Source organism: Ipomoea triloba, chromosome 5 (assembly GCF_003576645.1).
Source record: "Ipomoea triloba cultivar NCNSP0323 chromosome 5, ASM357664v1".
Classification (NCBI taxonomy): Eukaryota; Viridiplantae; Streptophyta; class Magnoliopsida; order Solanales; family Convolvulaceae; genus Ipomoea; species Ipomoea triloba.
The window spans coordinates 28,131,571-28,154,086 of record NC_044920.1 but is presented as its reverse complement, the minus strand read 5'-3'; the positions used below and the strand labels follow the sequence as shown (position 1 = coordinate 28,154,086).

At 31.2% G+C, this 22,516-nt stretch overlaps 2 protein-coding genes across 2 annotated transcripts; one reads left to right on the top strand and one right to left on the bottom strand.

Annotated features, from left to right (window-relative positions):
- Positions 1-378: 378 nt before the first annotated feature.
- LOC116018801 (bifunctional riboflavin biosynthesis protein RIBA 1, chloroplastic-like) lies at positions 379-4,870 on the bottom strand. The gene is made up of 7 exons (XM_031258805.1): positions 4,662-4,870; positions 3,492-3,846; positions 3,177-3,398; positions 2,217-2,539; positions 1,756-1,885; positions 1,163-1,459; positions 379-813 (listed from the first exon to the last, which is right to left on the bottom strand). The coding sequence occupies exons 1-7, from the start codon at positions 4,700-4,702 to the stop codon at positions 601-603; spliced, it is 1,581 nt and encodes a 526-aa protein (XP_031114665.1). The 5' UTR covers positions 4,703-4,870; the 3' UTR covers positions 379-600.
- Positions 4,871-13,901: 9,031 nt separating this feature from the next.
- On the top strand, positions 13,902-15,932 carry LOC116020908 (homeobox-leucine zipper protein ATHB-6-like). Its single transcript, XM_031261472.1, has 3 exons — positions 13,902-14,319; positions 14,537-14,916; positions 15,045-15,932. Exons 1-3 carry the CDS (start codon positions 14,253-14,255, stop codon positions 15,495-15,497), a joined length of 900 nt encoding a protein of 299 aa, XP_031117332.1. The 5' UTR covers positions 13,902-14,252; the 3' UTR covers positions 15,498-15,932.
- Positions 15,933-22,516: the final 6,584 nt, after the last annotated feature.

Below are 22,516 nucleotides of genomic sequence, written 5' to 3'. Positions count from 1 at the left end.
ATTGCAACTCAAAAAAGGGGATAATAAACATGTCCATAGCTTGCATGCCTCTTGTAGGTGTGTGCCTGTACATCACTTACACACCTCTAACAAGTAACAAACAATTGCAGTGTGTTGCAATGTGACAACGTACAAGTTGCATAGGAGAAGCTCACTTGAAAAGAAATTTTCTAATTTGGTATGTCATACAAATCTCAGTTAGCATTGCATATTTGCATTGCACATGTTGCTGAATTGTCACTACTTTTCATCTTTCATTTATTTATTTTTTGGTTTAATGTGAAAATATAAAAAATTGTAACTGAGTCACCTGCCCAATAAGCCTAATAATTTGAAGTTTTAGGATTAGGATCAAAAATTTTAAACTCGGGACCAAAAAAAAAAAAATCGATCGATACACCATACACGGCAGCAGAACTATTTATTTATAGTATATGAGAAAGTAGGACACTTAATTACAGTTAGAATAAAAAGGATAAACTAACAGTAGTACTGTCCTAACAAAAGCAATACTACTGTACCAGGATTTCATCACTAGAGAAAGCACCTCCATTGACATCTTCCTCAAGCAAATTTCTTCTGAAAGGAACAATTGGCGATTCAGATGGCATTGTTGGATGCTTCATCATCGTTCGCTCTGTTCGGGTGGCTGATTGAAGGTGCCGTTGGCATGTGCCTTCTATTCTCCCAAGTTATGGGAGTTAATAATGGAACTCTACCTGTGACTGCCAGGCCATACCCCTTGAGCCCGACATATTTTGCAGGATTGTTTGTCATCAGCTTCATTGTGCAAACACCCAGATCTCGCAGTATCTGCATTGATTAGATCATGTTTGGTGATGCATCGAGTGGATATCATATAAATGAAAGAAAAATATGGATCACGGAGAAGTAGAATGGAAATTTTGAAAGTGAAACTAAGTGAGCAAATGGCCTAAAGAATGGGGAGGATGGGTTGATCGAAATATCATGAGATGAAATGACTAAAAAACAAAATTCATCTCCTTAGTGGTGACTAAAACCTACATTTCCAAGGCTGAAAGAGTGAAAGGTTCATTAGTAGCATCAGGATCAAGCTTTACATATGCAGTTTTTCTACATGTTCATAATTTAAGCTGTAAGCTGGTATTCATTTAAAAAAAAAGAAAAAAAAAGCCAGTACCTGTGCACCGATACCATACTCCCTGGAGTCTACGGGTAGTCCTAATTCCTCATTTGCTTCAACTGTGTCATACTCTTCACTTTGCAAGTTGTAAGCACGAAGTTTGTGGCCCAAACCAATTCCTCTTCCCTCATGTCCACGGAGGTACAATAACACACCCCTACCAGCAGCCTCAATTTGCTTCATTGCAATGGCCAGCTGTGAACCACAGTCACACCTGGCTGATCCAAATATGTCACCAGTCAGACACTCTGAGTGCACCCTGACAAGAACGTCTAGTCCATCTCCAATTTCACCCTGTATAAGCCATACATACTGATATTTACAGCAGATAAAACTTGGAATGCAGAGCTCACAAAAATTTCCCAGATAAGCTATAAGTGGGTAGAAAATTTGCAAATTAGCAGAAAAAAGGATATATACAAGTGAGAGCCGGCATGTATGCATGGTATAGATATACAAAATAATTTTGAAAAAAAAAAAACAAAAGAAAGAAAGAAAGAAAGAAAGTGGTACAAATAAACATTTGTAAAGCATCGCAATAGATACAGAGCCATGACTTTTATATTCCTCCAATTAAGTTTCTTGCTTACTTTAACCATGGCTATATGCTCCATTCCATCCAACAGAGACCTGAAGCAGTAAGATGTAAAAGGTCCCCACATTGTTGGTATGGGTGCAGCAGCAGCTTTCTCAACCAACTTGTCCCTTTTCCTCCTATACCTGCAAATATGATATTGCATAGAAGTTGGAATAATTATTTTTCATCATCTAAGAAGCATCCATTAGTACAAATGAAACAAAGTTCTACTTTGTATTACTTAATCTGTTCAATTTTTCCCATTTGAAGATCAAACAAATTCTTTTTTTTAAACAATGATCTTTTATTATTTTTTGAACACTGATCTTTTACTAGCAGGTTACAGGAAATGAGGCAATAGTACAAAAAGGTCATAGTAGTACCATTGGGCACTCTATTTTCTATTTGGACACCCAGCAGAGGGGTTCCTATATACAAGATATCATGCAAGCATTTACGCATAAATCACTTCACCTTATTAAATCAGCAATTGATATAATTTTCAAGTTCTCAGCCTTTGCAAATTGACGAAGCCTTGGTAATCTAGCCATAGAGCCATCACTATCCACAACTTCACAAAGAACAGCAACAGGATCTAATCCAGCTAACACAGCAAGATCAACAGAAGCTTCTGTATGGCCAGCTCTTTTTAGTACCCCACCTTCTCTATACTTTAGAGGAAATATATGTCCCGGTCGATTGAAATCCTCAGGTTTTGAATCTCTAGATGCCAGAGCCAATATGGTCTTTGCCCTATCACTAGCTGAGACACCTGTTGTGGTACCATATTTCGCATCCTATGAGATTCAACTAATTAATGTCAACCTATGAAGAGGATACAGATTGTAGAAATGCTAATACCTGCAAAGTAGATTTTTTACCCAGAGAAGTATCAACTTAAAATAAGCTTCTGTCATGAAGGATAGCAGCAAGAATTTTTCAAGCCAACAATCCAAGTTAAATCAGAAGAGTGGCAAGACAGAGTAGCTTCAATTGAACATTGCCATTGACTCAGTAATATATGTTAAAAATAAGCAGGAAAAAAAAAAACTATTCTGTAGAAAGTTTCTTTCACTTCAGTCTTCATATTAGTGACAATCAATGGACTTAAGTATCCCATAATTGATCTACAAAGAACTTATGTTGATTTCATATATTGTTATCTTTAGTTCATATCCAATCAATATGCATGGCTCCATGGGTAAATGACAAACCAGGGGTTAACCTTTCTCATTGCTTTTGCAGTGAAAGGATCAGAGCTACAAATGGAGGTACTGTCTACAACATGGTTTTTGGTGGTTCAATTAGATAAAACCATTCATCAATTTGATTTATTTATCTTAATGTACATCACTAAAGCAATACTGAAATAAATGAACATTAGGATTTCCAATTATAGCTTTTAGAATTGCCAGGAAAAAGTATTAGACATACCACAGACACTGTGAAAGCAGTTCGGAGTTTATCTTCATTCTCTTTCTGTGACACCATCAATGGAAGTTGCAACCTTTCCAAATCTTCATCTTTCATGCTCACACAAACGATTCCAGTGCCATGCTTTACAATGAAAGCCATAGCTTCAGGTGTCACCAATGATGCTGCCATTATTAAATCCCCCTCATTTTCTCTGTCTTCATCGTCTACAACAATTACCATCTACAAGTCATGTCTCAAGTTAGTAAGACATCCAATAGTAAGTTTCTTAAGCTCTAAAACCATATAAACTTGAAACATTTAGAAAGAACCAACCTTTCCCTGGCGAATGTCTTCAAGAGCCTCTGTTATGGATGAAAATCCGCCTGTGGGATGGTCCAGATCAAATTCATCATTAGATGTGAAAAATCCACTTGTTTTGGGTATAATTTCTGCTGTCAATGTTCCAAAAGCTATAACATCAGGTTCCATCTTAATAGCAGCTCTTTGCTCCCCACTTTCATTGAGAAAGGATCCTTGTTCTGCACCCCCGGACACAATAGTGGCTCTTATCATTCTACAATAGTTTTTCAAGCCAAAGGATGATTTTCTTGCAATCCCAGCAGAGAGCAAACTAGAGGGATTGCTGTTTACTGTGATTGGATTGAGAAAATGCAGTCCATTGTTGTGCCTAACAAAAAAAAGGGAAAATTATAAACAATTGATAAGCTAAAGAATACTAACACCATAAGGAAACACAACAAATATGTTATAAACTATCTGAACTTAAAATCTTTTTAATGCCATCGAGTATCATAATTTTCATTTCATGGTCAAAATCCAACTGATAACTTTGCCTAAGTTTTCAAACATAGTCAGTCACAAGCACAGACAAAAGGAGGGTTGCGAACTTGCGAATGGTTGCCAGCTAGGGCAAACTTTGTCACATAGCATGATTAGTTATTTTTTCTGGGAGTAACCTACTTGTGATGTGTAGTAGTGGCACCATGAAGATAAGCTAAGAGAGAATACATTACGATTTATGCAACTGATGAGAAACTATTCAGTCCAATAATCTAAATAAACAACTGCACAACGGCCACTGAATTCAGTGCCTTTTACATACATATATGCAAATTAAGAAATGTTAGCCTCCATGGTTGAGGATTCAAATTTGTATCGAGTATTGACACCACAAGTCAATTAAAATGTCAATTTCTATCAAAATAAACCTACACTCTCATACATATAGCAGTCGTTGATCTCCCAACCAAAACTCCACCATTTTAATATAACTAAAGTTTGCCATGAAATGCTGAAACCAACAGCACCAAAACCAATGCAATTCAAATTTCGACGTATGCAATAAAAAACTCAAAAAGGATAACAGAGGAGCGAGCGGCAAATGAAGTTTGTTGTATGCGTAATCTGAGAATTGCAGAGACATTCCCATGAATATTAAAGGGAAATTGAAAAGGAAAAAGGACGGGGGAGAAATAGACATACTGTGAACGGAAAAGAAGCATGGAGGAGTTGAGTGAAGCCATATTGGATAGCAGAATTGAATTATGAGGTTTTGAGAAGAAGTGGAATGGCTTCTTCAGCTGATCGTGTGAAGAAGATGGGTTGGTTGGCTGCGTTTCGGATCGGGATCGGATAACGAAACATTGAAAGCCTTCTAAAACGGTTATGCCAGACGGGCCATTGTGACCTAGTGACGTTATGGCGGTTTGAGTTTTTTAATTTTTTATTAGATACTAGTATTTTCACCCGTGCGTTGCACGGAATGAATTTGTTATAATATTTTAAGAAATATTTGAATCGATATACAATTATATAAAATTATAAATTATAACATCGAATATGAGTATGAATAAGTGTATAAATGCAATTATAGTATGAGTCTTCCTTGCATGCAACAAATATCACAAAAATTCAGTGTTCTAAAATAAGTGTATAAATGCAATAGGTAGATAATTTACATTATTGCATCATATTCATTAATTTAATTACTTGTCGGTTAGTTATTGCAAGATCTTGAGGTACACTTATATTTTGATATTCAGTAAGTATAACTATATTAGAGAAAAATTTACATGGGAGTAATGGAATAATCAGTTGAGTAATTGTTGGTTGACCGTAGAGCGTTGTGTTGGAGGAGAAAGATGATATATAGTGAAGATGATATTGCCCTTCACTATATATCATTTTCTTCCTTCAACACGTTGATATTCTCTAGACAAATAACTGTTGGAAAAAAATTAGCATAAAATGGCATTTTACTGGCAATATTGTGGTACAAATATATGTGGGGTCCACTTTCTTCGTAGTTAGACGAAAAGATTGATATATTGTACGCTCAAAACTGATAATGGGTGAATGAGAAATTTGTTCTCAAAGTTGACCCATTTGAGTTAGAAAAATATAGAGAAAAACCTTTCAAGTAACTTTTGTCCCACATTGGTTTGAGAAGTGGTTTGCACCACAACTTATACAAGAGTTTTTCTAAGGCTTATTGAATTGTATAGCATAGAGGCTCTCTCTCGCGCGCAGGGGGTGCAAATGAAATCCTAAAATTAACTTAAAAAGGCTTGACTCGTGCGCCGACACCTGCATGCACGAATGTCGTTCAGAAAATTGGTTGGCCTTGCGGGTTGAATTATGCCAAATTTTCATATTTTTTACAACATTACGCAAACCATAATATTATAGGTCTGTTTTGGGCGGTAAGTTAAAACTGAGGATATTGTTTTTATTAATAGTATAGATTGCATTGCAGAGAAATATATATACTGAATTATTACCATTAGTAATTCTAGTCTAGAATTGTATTACGAATATGAACGTAGGGAAAAATATATATTTTTATTAGGAATTCTATTTTAATTTACAATTGTATTAGGGATAGGAATTGTATTACCATATTTTACAATATTACGCAAACCATAATATTATAGGTTTGTTTTGGGCGGGAAGTTAAAACTGAGGATATTATTTTTATTAATAGTATAGATTATATACGTGGCAAGCTAACTAGTAGAGGGGTCATAAGCCGGTTCGAGGTCGAATCAACTTTGAATTGACTCGAAAAAAGCAAATTCGGACCGGAATTAGTCTAAATTTGAACCGGTTTATAGAGGGTCGATTCAGGTCCGGTAAAAGGTAACCTGAACCGTAACTCAAAGCATTTCCAAGCCCAGGCTCGGGCAAAGCCCAGGTCCCTAATCGACCCAATCACGGCCCAAGTCTGGGCAAAATTTAGTATAAATTGTATAAATTATAATACATTTTGTTATGCCATGAACCCGGTTTCACCTTGCAATATAGATCTAGGTTCATGTTAACAATTTTAGAATTTTATGTTCATAAATTTTGAACTTTATGTTCACAATTTTTGAACTCTATATTCATAATTTTTTAACTCTATAGTCACAATTACAAAATTCTATATTCACAATTTCATAACCCTATGTTCACATTTTCATAAAGGAAACTCTTCAACTTGTTTTTAGAGGAGAAAAGAAAAACTTTATTTTTACAGTGTAATTTTTTGTTTAAGATTTTCATATAAAAATTGTATTTTCCAACTTTAAAAAAAAAAAAAAGGAAAGATGAAAATAAAAACTCACTTGAACACAAACTCTAATTTTTCATTTTCATTCTCTTTTTTAATTAATTTATTTGTTTTTTGGGAAAAAAAAATAAAGTTTCCCATTTCTACTACGCATGTCCTGAAGCCATCAAGCAAATTCAAGATCTAACATATATGAAGCCCAAGTCCAACAAGGAGGCCTTTTTTTTTTTTTTTTTTTTTTTTTTTTTTTTTTTTTTTTNTTTTTTTTTTTTTTTTTTTTTTTTTTTTTTTTTTTTTTTTTGAAGAAAACAAGGAGGCCTATTAAATATCTAATTGGCCCAATTATGAGATTTTAATCCTAGAAAAGTTAACAAGCTCTTAAATTCTTTTTTTTTTTTTGATTGGTTAATGATAAAATTTATGTACCATTTTCTTATTGGATAATCAAAATTGATATTAATATTAATTCAAAAATGTAAAAATAGTTTACAACCATTTTATTAGTTTGTGAATATCACTAACTCTATTACAATGCAGTATCTGTTCATAACTACTTACTACTTTCTCAACCTAGCCTCCATTGAGGCACGAACCCACCACCTCCCGTATAAAGGAAAGGGTTTGATACCACTGGACCACAAGGTCCTTGGCAACCATTTTATTAGTTAATAGTAAAAAAATGTTTTATTTTTTCCTATTATTAATTTAAACGTCATTATTAATTATTTACTATTGGTTAAATTTTATTACTTCATAAGTATTGGTTGTATTTGGAAATAGATAAAAAATGATGATTGATATGATACATCCCATTGCGAAAAAATAAAAGAAAAAATGATGGTTCTAGTTTTATAAATATTGTAAACTTGAAAATTTATAATAATTACTCCGTACAAAATTAACCATCACTTATGAGATCAACCTCACTTTTATTAGATTGGGTTGTTCTCATTTGAATCATTCCCTATATATAGTGAGATATTCAAATTCGAACAAGATCCTTTGGTAAAAAGTTACTACAATTACCCATGAGGATCATCCTATCATCAATTATTGAAGATTTTAGTAAAAAAAAAAAATGTTACATCAATTTTATAATTATTGTAAACTTTCAAGTTTACAGTATTTATAAACTTATCCCCGCTCATTTTCTCCTCTTTTTTTTTAGCAATCCTCAATTGATAATGTATCCAAATTATTGATAGATGGATCAGATCAATCATCACTCTTTAGCGGGAAGCTGAACATGTTACCTAAACCCTTCCCCCCCCCCCCCACACACACACACTAGGTAACTAGCCTCGTTTATATGTAATAATCAGCAAATTATACAGGAGAGGTAAATCAGAAATGATAAGTGTATTATATTGAAAAAATGGGAAAAGCATAGGGCACTTCCCACATTCACACGTAGTGTTGTCAACATAACATGCACAAAGTCACAAAGTATATGTAACACACTTCAAAAGTGAATGTGCTTTTACTTTTGTTTCCATTTGCAATGGCATATAGTTGCAATGGTGGGCTCAAAGATTATTTGTTGCGATCCCCCTCCATACAGCTAAAACCCACTTCCACCTTTCAATTCCATGTCTACACTTAAGGGATTATTTTATTTATTCATTCATAAAGGAAAAAAATTAAAATAAAATGTAATGGGTCAATTTTACCATGCATGGACTTATCCACCAAGTGTTGAAATTAGGGTAGTGTAGTCGTAGTCTGATCTTATCACAAAGAAAGTTTGATTTTGCATGCCAAATGCTTCAATTTCATTCCTCAATTTAACTCTTGGGAAAGCTGCCACTCAACAACTGGGTACAAGATTTGAGTTATGATATGGTCTTCAATAAAGATGATAATGAGATACACAATATGCGACATTAAATCATATATATAAGAAGATCGATATTGAAATTTAAGTTTATTTTTTGAAATTCAATAACGTCACTATTATCATAATTCTGTAATTATTCTGAGTTATTCAAGCTCTTGGAAAGAAGGACTCTTGGGAAAGCAGATGAAAGTTTTTTAATTATATCATCAAAGGGAAAAAAATAAAGGGATCCCTTTTGTTTTCTCCTAGTAGTTTATTTATTATACAAGTGGGTTAGGGTAACATGATCCCCTCAACTCGGTCCATTGTAATTCTCTCATTCTCTGAATCTATGATCAATCATCCTACTCTATATACATTATATTCCTCCAAGCTAAGTGATGTTCGATCCATTAAAAACAGAGAGGACATTCTCAAGCTATACAATCTTTCTTCATTAGGCCACAAGGCCTATTCCTCTATAATGATGATGTCGAGTGTTTTCTAAGCTCCTAGCTAGTAAGGGCCTAGCACCCACTTGTATTGGAATGGTCCTACATCTAGCAAACGCTATGCTTTATAGGCCCCGTCATTGAGTTTTTCATGTTGGGTACAGATTTGAGTCTAAAACCCTAAACCCTTATCCCCAACAATTAAAAAATTCAATAGTTAGTAAGCATATTACCAATTGTAAAATCATAGTATATATCAACTCTTGTATATCACCTGACCTACCTCTATTACCACTGAACTCTTCAATTTCACAATTGAAAAGCAAATTTTACTTGGCTCTTTTATTTATTTATTTATTTTTTTTTAATAAAAGATAAAACTGTACAAGGTTTCTTCATATTCCCAATCATGCATGCTCTTCAGTCTTCAGTACCAATTTGGCAAAGCGGCACAATACTATTGGTCATAAATGTAAGGGAAATGTACACCTAGGTCCTAGGATATATAGCTTACTATACATGTTTCTACGCCTACAGAACAAAACAAAAAAGTAAGTAATTACGTACTTAGCACTTACAACCATTTTCAATGTTGTTCAACGTCATTGCTCCCACAATTTAATTGATATTGAATTCCAATTTGATCTGATGGTTTTCACTGCTCCTATCCTATCGTAAAGACTAGAATCAATCTTCGAGTTTCCCATGTCAGCTACTTTGTGTAAATAATTGTAATGTCTGATTGTGTAACGACTGATACTTAATTATGCAACTTGCATTGTAATGAATGATTGCATGTGTGCTAAAAAAACCAATATCAAATGAGAACATGGTCCTCCGGTAAAAAGTGAGGACTAATTTTAACCGTCCATCAAATCGAGTTCATGAATGGTTGATGATTTTAATTAAAAAAAAATATGGCATAAATTTTATAATTATTGAAAACTTTTAGAAGCGAGATTCATTTTATAATTATTGCAAACTTGAAAGTTTAGTAATGCATAGTAAAATCTTAACCTTTAATTTCTCAAAATGGAGGGTGTCGTGTATATATCAACACTTTTTACCGGGGATGTGTTCTCACCTGAACCCTCCCCTATATAGACATGCACCCATCGTTGGTAACACTTTATTGTTATAAATGGCTGTTACAATAAACGTTTTCATATGTTAACAAAAATTACAATAATATTTTTTCTTTAATAAAAAAGTTACTATATTTACAATATATACTCTTGTATCATTTACATAATACAGTACTGGATTCAACCTTTTGCTAAAAAAGTTGCACTTTAGTGAGGAGGAAAGTGTGAAGGTAGAAGAATGGCCAAAATTTGAGAAAATGTAAACTTTGTGATGATGGGTAGCTGGTCCAGAATTGAAGATCTTCAGTTCTTTATAGAGATGGGGAGGGCCAGTTTTGCATGGATTATGCACTCGGCTTTAGTGACCACCATACTCTCCATTCATCAGATGGTTACCTTTCATTTGCAGAAACAACTCCAAGCCCCAGCTTTTGGCTGCCACATGTGACCTACATACAACCCACAAACATCATATCATATCAGACCTCAGCCTTTTTGCTGCTCATCAATGAATATGCAATATAATAATAAACTTGTATTAGTATTGGTCCGTGTTGTAATGTAAATCATGATTCACAGTATAATTTGCCAGCTAATTAACGAGCTGGGATGAGTCATGGGCTAGGAGGATGAGGTTCGGTCCAAGAGAGGTAATTTGTTGACAAGAATGAATATACTACTTGGAAAAAGAAAATATCGATGTGAGCATACATACAATATGTGCAAGGTCATGGGTTCGAATCTCTGCGTTACCTAAAAAAAGAGACTTCCACGTGTTGCTTGGAATATCACACTTTTTTTATATAAATATTATATATATTTTGATTTAAAAATATTATATTTACCCTTAAAAAATCACATTTCCCCTCATAAGTATTATACTTTTCATCATCAATAGCAATCAATTTATCGTGTCTCATGAATAAAGATCGGTGAAAGGATTTTACAAAGAATTACTCTATATTCATAACTAATTCCTTGATTGCTGATTTAAAAAAAAAAAAATTCCTTGATTGCTTATAATTCAGAAATTTTAATTGCATAACTTACTTGACTATATTTAAAAATGAAATGTTATTAAAAGTAAATGTTAAAATTGAAAATGTTACTATTAAAAAAAATCAAAAGTCAAATAAATTCGCGATTGTTATTGGTGTTACGGAGTATTACCCAAACAAAGAAATTAAAAACCATGAATTAACCCACGTAATTTTGTAATTTTACTCCATACTTTGAATTGATAATGAGAATGGACGGTGAGATATATTTGCACGTGCAAAATTTAATATTTAAAAGAATCAAACACATAGTACAATGTAGAAATTTACATTATGATGTTTGACTGGGTAACAATTACAATTTGACCAAAATTCAGACCTCTTAGCGCAATATTCGTTTACTCGCGATTACTTAGCAGTTTGCACCGAGTCACCGACCACGCCGTAGTAATTGGAAGAGTAAGCCGCCATTAGAGTAAATTACTAAATTTCACTAAAGGCTAGCTATCCGTTTTGATCCTTAACTTATAAATTTATCATAATACGGTATCCAACTTTTTTAAAATTATCCCTAATGATAATTTGAATTTGAGGTACTATCAATTTTTATCTTCAACTTATAAACCTATCATATTTTTCAAAAAAAATTATAAACTTACCACAATAAATCATCCAACTTCTCTAAAACTACCACTAATAATTCTCCATTGATTTTTTTTTTTTTTTTTTTGTAAAAGCACCGTGAAATTGAAGTGAATTCATCATATTTGTTATATATAAATTATATTGTACTAAAAAATTCATAATATTTATAATAACAGCCTGTGAGAAATATATTTATGGTCAGTAAATGAGTTCTAAAATTTGTACTATAATTAGAAACACAATTATTGGATCTAAATGTGCATATTATGTAATTTGGAATTTGGATTATAAATGTATTAGTTTGATAGATTGAATATAATATCCAATACTATAAAATGTATTTATATATTCCAATCACGAATAATTTATAAATTCTTTTTTATTATTTAAGTTATCATTTAAAAACGAATGTTAGAATTTACCAATTTATTTTCACAGTTATGAAAGTGCCTAATTGTAAACCCTAAACATTAACTCATAATTTAAAGTACTCATTTTTTTTACAGTACTTTGTAAAAAAAAAATATATGGTAGATATAATAGTTTAACTTTGCCAAATCTTCATACTTGTGATAATAAAAATGCAAAAAATATATTTAAAAAATTTCTCTAATTGTTGATATAAATTATATATATATGCTTTTATATATATGTATATATATATATATATATATATATATATATATATATATATATATATATATATATATNAAAATCCAAAAAAAAATTACTTCCCCATCGTATAGACTATTTCTCTCTTGTAGATTTTGATTTATCCTTATAATGAGTGGAAAGGAAAGTGGATATTACTCCTTTGTCTTCCAATTTCATTGTACTTTCACAAAAAAAAAAAAAAAAAAAATCAATTTGGGACTATTAATAGTAGATTTTTTTCAATATTCCTAAAAAAAATAGTAGATTTAGAGAAGCTAGAAGACTTATTGTGGTAGGCTTGTAAGTTGATGATCAAAACTGATAGTGCCTCAAACTCAAAGTACCTTTAGTGGAAGAAAGACTACTAGTACTAGCTTTGGAGAAGTTTGAGGACTTATTAAGGTAAGCTTGTATATGTTGAAAATTGACAGTGTCTCAAACTTAGATGACCTTAATTGAAATTGATTCACCCATTATACACCCCATCTAGCTCCGACTCCAACCAACAAGTTATACTAAGCCGGCCGCATGTTAATTATTTTATAGTTATCACATCCCATACCTTATACTACCTCCAATTAAGAGGGAAAATAATAATAATAATAATAATAATAATAATAATAATAATAAAATTTGAACCTTATATTTTAAAAAATTCGTTTATTTTAATCTAAAGGTCTTAGTATATGAATAAATAGAAATGATAATGTGGCAGGCGAAGGGCGCGGGGCAGGGAATAATCCCTAAAACCCCATCTGGTCTTAGTTGGGAGGGGGAGGGGGAGGGGGAGGGGGGATTTTTTCTTTGAAAAAAAAAAATCGAGATGAGATTATTCAATTCTAATCAAATTAGTACAATTCTTACTACTTCACCCATCTCATTTTATGTGCCATTTTAGTTAACAAGACTAGACTAAAAGTTATTTACAATTCAATTGTTCATAATATTAACTTTAGTTTTAATATAAAAATTTGTATATTAAGCCTTTCAGCTTTACTCCAAAGTGCAATTAAGCCATTGAACTTTAAAAAAGTACAATTAAACACACGAACTTTTCAAATAAGTTTAATTTACCGGTAACCAACAGGTTACTAATAAAATTATCGACGTTGACCGCCGCTAAACACTGTTCACAACCGTTAAAAAAAAAAAATTTCGTTAGAAAGACGACGTCCGAGAAGATGGCGATCGGACTGGTCGTCCTTTCTAATTGAAATAAAAAAAAAAACGACCAGAGGTCTGATCACCTTCTCCATAGGATTGAATTGTAATTACATTCTACCAAACACACCCCTATACTAAAAAGTCATTGAACTAAAGACAAAAAAAAAAAAAAAGGTCTAGACTACCTTCAATAGCCGGTGAGAAGAGTCAATTTTTTGCATTTGGCATGAATTTAAGTTTCATTTCATTTAGCCCCCACCCCACCCCACCCCAAACCTAACCACAGTTACTTTAACCCAACAATTGACCCGGGTCTGGATTTATTTAAAGACAGAGTGTGGATGACTGGCTTGGTTCTGAACTGGTTTTACACTTTCTTTTACTCATCCCCTTCTTCTATCTCTTTCTATCCCTGTTTTTCAAAACCATTCTTCAATACCAATACTCTCCAGACCCTTAAACAAGTAATGCTGTCATTTCATTTCTTCTATTTTGCTTCTCTTTTTCATGAGCTGTGAAGTAGCATTATTAACACTTAAAAATGGAGTCTTTCTGTTCAAACCAGAGGGAAAAGGGTTGCATAATTCCACTGTATTTAAGCCTCCCTGCCCCTTTTGGTAACTGAAACCAAAAACCATAATCTAACAAAGCAAGGGTGGTCCGATCTGAACTCTTGAAAACTTTTTGATTGATTTTTTTCCCAGTAGCCATGAAGAGATCACTGGATAGCTCTGATTCCCTGGGCGCTCTCATGTCCATCTGTCCACCCACTACAGGTGTTCACCAAAATTCCCCACTCACATCTTTTATTCTCTTTCAATGGTTATTGTAACTTGTAACTTGTAAGCTGTTATTCTGATCCAAGATTAAAAAATGCCCTCATTTCATTAATGAAATTCCTTTTTGTTTCTCAAAATCATAACAGTTTGTTTCCAGTTATGGCAAGTTTTGGGTGTTTCCTAAAGTGTTGGGAGCGTTTGAATATAATTGCAGATGATCCCAGTCAAGGGAACAGCAGCAGCCATGTGTACGGAGGGGAGTTTCAGTCGATGTTGGAAGGGCTTGACGAGGAAGAAGGCTGCGCCGGCGGCGGCCACGTGGCGGAGAAGAAGCGGCGGTTGAGTGTGGAGCAAGTGAAGGCTTTGGAGAAGAATTTTGAGGTGGAGAATAAGCTGGAGCCGGAGAGGAAGGTGAAGTTGGCCCAGGAGCTCGGGCTGCAGCCTAGACAGGTGGCGGTGTGGTTCCAGAACCGCCGTGCACGATGGAAGACCAAACAGCTGGAGAGAGACTACGGCGTGCTCAAAGCCAACTATGATAGCCTTAAACACAACTATGAAACTCTCCAGCTTGACAAAGAATCACTCCTCAAAGAAGTATGAATCTTTTTTGAGCATATAATATATAAACATAAATGTACAATCCAACTATCAGCTTAAACTTTTAGTTCGGATGAAACACATGTTTCAATTAGATTAACGGATTTTTTCCTGCAATTCTGCAGATTCGCGACCTGAAAGCGAAACTAAACGGCGAGAGCAAAGGATGGGTTAAGGAGGAGGGAATGGAGTCGGAGGGGAACGATGCAAACCCAAAATCCGATGAAATAGAGCCGCCGGTGGCGGCCGCAGTTACGGCGGATTTCAAGGACGGGTCATCGGACAGCGATTCCAGCGTGATTCTGAACGAGGAAACCAGCAGCTACCACTCGTCGGAGGCGTTCTTGATATCCCACGAAGCCTTCCCGGACTGCTTCAAATTCCCGGAGCATTTTAAGCCGGCGACGCCGGTTCTCGCCGACGCCGCCGTCGCGTATCCACCCCTAAATTTCGTGAAAATTGAGGAACAGTTCAGCGGCGAGGAATCGTGCAGTACTCTGTTTTCCGACGAACAACCTCCGACCCTCCACTGGTACTGCCCTGAGAGCTGGAATAACTGGAAAGAAGATGAACAATAAAAAAAAAAAAAAAATCAATCAATCGCCGTTTAGTTTCTTGAAACTCCGACGCGCCGCCGCAGCCGCCGGCGACCGGTGGGGAAGGTGGAATTTTTGTATAGTAATGTTAAGAATTAAGATTAGTCTCTGTATTGTAGAAAACGAAGATGTTTCGCATCTCAAGAAATCTTAAGAGATGAAAAATAAAAATTGGAAAAAAAAATGGCGGAGTTGAGATGACGTAAGGGGTTGTGACGCGGTGGCGCGGCCGCACGGAGCACGGCGGAGACAGGAAGCGTGTGGGTAAGGGAAAGGGATGATTGGGATAGTAATTTGAGATGTCTCGCACGTTTGCCTTTCACTTTTTACTGTCAAAACCATAATAAAAAAAGCTTCAACCAAAAACAAAAACAGTAATATTTTGGAATGGTAGCTTTCCAAGGTTTCAACTTTCAACACTTTATCTTCTTTTTTCTTTACTAATCATTTTCATACTTTATTTAATCGCCGTCACCACCACAGTTAAAACTGAATTCCTGTTGGTAGTATTTATAACAAAAAATTAAAATTTAAGCATTCACAGTGACAATATAGAGATTATGTTTAAAGTGGACAGATCCCCATCAATATTTGATCTTGTCTATTGAACTATTGAGTCACTGTGATTTACAACCTTCAAAGTTGGGGTCTTTGGGGTTGTGGATTCAACTGCTTGGGAGAAGAAAGTGAATTCCTTTCTGAATTTTACATTCTTCCAATAGGACAAATTTAGCTTAAATAATTTTTGTTTAATTGGTTGCACAAAACTTTTAAGAGTGATTTTTTTTTTTTTTTGGACATTTTGAACACCTTTTTACATGATAACAAAACTTTTCGAAAACGTATTCTCAATTTATCATATTGGGACCGTTTTCGTAATCTAAAAAGTTTCAAGACATGCTTCAAAGATCTAATTTTAGAAAAAAAATGTAAAACAAAACACAATTTCTTTTTTTTTTTTTTTAAATCTTGACCCTTACAGCCCGTTTGGTTCACTGGAAAATATTTGAGGGAAATGGAATTCAAATTCCATGGAAAACAAATTACCAGGAAAATATATTCCATTGTTTGGTTGGTGGAAAAGAAATTACTGGGAATATGAATTCCATTGTTTGGTTGGATTTAGAATGGTAAGGAATTATGAATATAAAGACCAATATGCCCTTAACAATTAATAGTGATAATATATTATATTATTATTGATGAGGGTAAAATAGTCTACTTGCTCAAACTTTCTTCCCAAACTCCATGGAAAACAAAATATCACCTTCCAACTAAGAATTTGTTTTCCTTAACTTTTGGGAACTCAAGTTCCCATGGAAATCATTTTCCATCCAACCAAACAACGGAAAAAACACATTTTCCTCCACTTCATGGAAAATCTTTTCCCTCCATCCAACCAAACACCCCCTTATATACTGTTACATTTTAATAAAGAATATATAATACTATAATGTGTTATTTTTAATCTTGAAACTAGTTGACAATTAGTTACTTTCTTCGTCCCGTTTTATGTGTTTAGTTTGGTTAATGATATTTAATTAAAGTTATTATTAATTTAATATTTCATGCTGTTAAGTTTGGTGTTAGTATATAAAATTTATATATTTAGTAATTATATTAATATATTATTAAACACAAAAAAATTTAAATTTAAAAATAATTCCAAAAATAAAGAAAATAAATAAGCAAAGAAGATATATATATATATATATATATATATATATATATATATATATATATATATATATATAGATATATATATATATATATCTATATATATATATATATATATATATATAGATATATATATATATATATCTATATATATATATATATATATATATATAGATATATATATATATATATCTATATATATATATATATATATATATATAGATATATATATATATATATCTATATATATATATATATATATATATATAGATATATATATATATATATCTATATATATATATATATATATATATATAGATATATATATATATATATCTATATATATATATATATATATATATATAGATATATATATATATATATCTATATATATATATATATATATATATATAGATATATATATATATATATCTATATATATATATATATATATATATATAGATATATATATATATATATCTATATATATATATATATATATATATATAGATATATATATATATATATCTATATATATATATATATATATATATATAGATATATATATATATATATCTATATATATATATATATATATATATATAGATATATATATATATATATCTATATATATATATATATATATATATATAGATATATATATATATATATCTATATATATATATATATATATATATATAGATATATATATATATATATCTATATATATATATATATATATATATATAGATATATATATATATATATCTATATATATATATATATATATATATATAGATATATATATATATATATCTATATATATATATATATATATATATATAGATATATATATATATATATCTATATATATATATATATATATATATATAGATATATATATATATATATCTATATATATATATATATATATATATATAGATATATATATATATATATCTATATATATATATATATATATATATATAGATATATATATATATATATCTATATATATATATATATATATATATATAGATATATATATATATATATCTATATATATATATATATATATATATATAGATATATATATATATATATCTATATATATATATATATATATATATATAGATATATATATATATATATCTATATATATATATATATATATATATATATATATATATATATATATATATATATATATATATATATATATATATATATATATATCGTAAAACTACATTCAACTATATATTACTCCAAAATTATTTTGATCAAAAAAATGAAATATTAAAATTTATAAGAAGTGGAAATAATATTTTCATTTACTTTAATTATGTGAAAAAATAGCTATTTTTTCTCTATAATTTATTCAACATGCAAACATTTAATCACCCATTATTAATTTAAATTGTTGGTTTTGCCCCTTGCCTGAAATTTAGTAACTCCATTTGGTAGCAACAAATTTATGATTTTAGAAGGATAAAATTGTAAAATGTCACATTCTCCTCAATCCCAATTTTAGAGCGGTATCACGAAGCATCTTTTTACTGTGTAATTCTGATACTTCCCTGCTGATCAATATGAACACCACACGCACATAGACATCATCAAATATTCTTATAGTACTTCATAAAATTTTATCAGGATTAATTGATTAAGAATTTTAGTAAAAATAATATAGGCGATCAATTTTATAATTATTATTTATAATGTTTATAAAATTAATTTCGACTTTTTCTTTACTTTTAAGTAACCTAACCTTTAGCTGTTGATCTATAGAAATGGATTATATCAATCCTTTTTACATGGAACTATGGAAGCATGTTTTCACCTTAATCATACCTTATATATAAGAATAATTTAAATATATGAATAATTTAATAAATTAAAAGAGTTATTTAATTTTATCACATTTTGATTTAAATTTTAATAATAAATACTACGTAGCTATTTTTATTAATTTGGATGTCAAGTATTTAGTTAATAAAAATATGATTTTCACTTTTTTTTTTTTTTTTAATCGTAACACTTGTATTTATTTTTACAAGTATATTACTACATTTTATATTTACACTTTTCTTTGTACATTTTTTTGGTTGTATAGCGTTGTTACAATTTGTCATTTCATGTATTTTATATTCTTTTTTTTTTCTTCATACTGATGGGGAATATACCCCATGATACACGAAAACCGTATAGAAAATCTCTGTTGAACATACTTAAGTCGATTCGGCTGGAGTTCAGCAATTCTTGACCCTACTATGGTCAGGAAATACCCTATGTAGCTAACGAGCACTCTATGAGCGCGTAATATAGACTCCTCATTTGTTTGTACGCAATTGAAAAAACTCCTAAACCGGTCAGACACCAAGCAAGCGATATATATAACTAGTCATGCCACCACTTACCAAGCGAGAGAACAATCACATCATGCCCCTTCAGAATTGTCAGCCTCGTGAGGACACTTGACGCAAGTAAAATAGCTGCTGAACCCACACGCGACACGTGGAGAGCATGCCAAAATCTTGACATGTTTCTCCCTCCTCGGCATATATAAAGCACATTAAACGCTATATGGAGGAACTTTTTAGTATAATTCTCTAGAACATTTAAGAATGGACTCACCCGATTACATCCAACTTAGTCTAACAATAATACAATATCCTAACTCCTAAATATTAGACTTATCACATACCTTTGATCGGTTGAATTGGTCAAATAGAAAAATTATTATATTTTAATTAAAAATTTAAATTAATAATTAAATTATGCATTTATTATTTATTTTATTGTATTAAGTGTACCTAAATAAGGAGTGATCTTATAATCCTACACAGCTAGACTCGAAAAAAAAAACAGAAATTAAAATAGGGGGAAAAAAGACAAAGATTACAGAGTAAATCGGAGGTACTAAGAAACATCATCAAAACAAAAGCGGACCGCATGATTGGATCCCTCATCCCCTAATATGCCTTTGTCTTTTGAAAGCCGCAACTTTTGACATATCATTACGCTATTAACCTTTTGTATTAAAGTTATAACCTAGGGGCTAGGGCCTGCAGCCTAGGGGTAGAGCAGGAATTTCTTATTTCATTTTATTCATTGAGTTGTTCAATGCATACACCAAAATTTTACTATGTTATTTTTACTTTATGATATAAATGATAGATTATTTTTATCATGTCCAAGTCAAAAACTTATGAAGAGTAAAAGTTAAAAATATAAAATAAAGTTTATCAAATATTTTTTTATATGTGCATGTATTTTTGTCTAACTATAGATCATATTGAAAAGTACTAGCATGTATATAATATTTGTTTTTTTTTTATATAATACTTGTTTTGTTAATTTGTTTATGTGTAGTAACATATATGAAAGTATGAAACGTTAAAAGGAATTAGTATATAACTTTTAATTTCTAATTATAAAGGTATTATTATTTTTAGTTCATAACTATTAATTTATTGCTTATTATTGTTGCTAGATGATATATAGTTTTATGTAAAAATTAGGTTTGTCACATAAGATACATATAAAAATACACTTCTATATATGATGATTGAATGGTTCCGCAAGCCAACGGGAGTGTATTCAATTCCAATTTTTATATAATTTTAAAGATCCTTTTATAAACTTTAAAATTTTAAAGGTATTTGACTGAAACTTTTAAAGAAGTATTTAATAATGGGACGCTATTTGATTTAAATTTTTAAAAGTCAAATGATATTCGATTTAGATTTTTAAAATGTCTTTAAAAATTTATATGTATTTTTTAAAACAAAATTATGGACTTTTATAAACTCTTTCATATTATGATTTTTGCAAAATAATTTAGTTGGAATCCATCTCTCAAACTCCAAACTTCTAAATTTTATGTCTAGCAACTCTACAGACTTTGTCTAGCATTTTAATTCCACATACTTTTTTCTCACTATTTAACAAATTGAATGCTTTAATTCGTGCGTTAGAATTGATATTGTGTTTAAATTTATAATATACTCTATTTTTGTGGCAACTAAATCTAATGTCTTTTCCAATTGTATTATAAAAATTTCTTAAATATTTTTTGTAAGAAAAATTAATATAATAATTATCAATATAAGTCAGTAAAACTTTGTAAAAGTATATTCAAATTAAGTTTTAATGATTTTCATACCAGAAAATTAGTCCAGTCGATGATAATATAATGCCATTTAAGACATGCTTCCCAAGGATTTAAAACTTTTATAGACTCATAATAACTCTACAAGTTTGGAAAGATCCTATAAAAAGTCATTTAAAATTCCTTAAAATACATCATTTTAAAAGTTTACAAAAACTCTTGATCGAATACATTCCCACATTTTATTAAATTGATAATTGAAAATTAAAAATAACAATAACAATATATTCAAAGAACTTAAAGTGATATTAAGAAAAAAAAAACCCGTCATCTTATAAAAAATTAGAGTGTTAATAATATTTATACAAACAATTTAAGACACTGAAATTGTTATCTCGACTCCTTAAGTTAAAATTTAATCAACAATTAATTAAAGATTAATAAATAGAAGAAATGAATTGGGAAGGCAGAAGCAATAAAGTGGGATAGCATGCAAAAAATGTTTGAATTGAAATGGAAAGGCGAAGAAGACGAAAAGAGTGATAAAAAGTTGACCCGGGCGGGGTGGTTGGCGGTATGAAAACGCACATGGTTTTCACACGCCTCCGGTTGGGATGTCTAATGTCGGGTTATGCCCCCGCGCTCGCTGCCACCTCAACCGTCGTATTATCACCAAACATTGTACGCACGTAGAGACACGAGATGTTACTTGTACACCGTGTTTTGTGGGAAGACAACGCCACACATGAGAGATTCCCATTGTCCTTTCACATATATAGAAATAGGTTCAAATGCAGCTACGGCTTCACATACGGTCGTGCAGACCTGTCAAAGTCGTTAGATGAGATTAGATCAAACAGATGGAAATCGATGTAGACGAGAAAATGTATGTTTTAGTAATGTATTAAGTGTTTTTGAGTGGTACATTTATGAGTGCTTTATGGTGCATTACTTTGTGCTCTGTTGTGTACCAACAAGTGACTGAAATCAAGTAAAAGTGAAACAAAATGCGGTGACATTTTTGTAATTTTGTGTACACTGTATATTTCGGTGGTGCATTAAGTGCTGATGTTAGGTGCATTTATGAGTGCTATGTGGTGCACCACCAAAAAGGAAAAAATGTCGTGAGTTCAATAGACCTTTTGAGTAGTATCGTTAGACCAATGGGTCTATTGAACCCGTCGACGAGTTTGACACCCTTGTTAAATGGTGT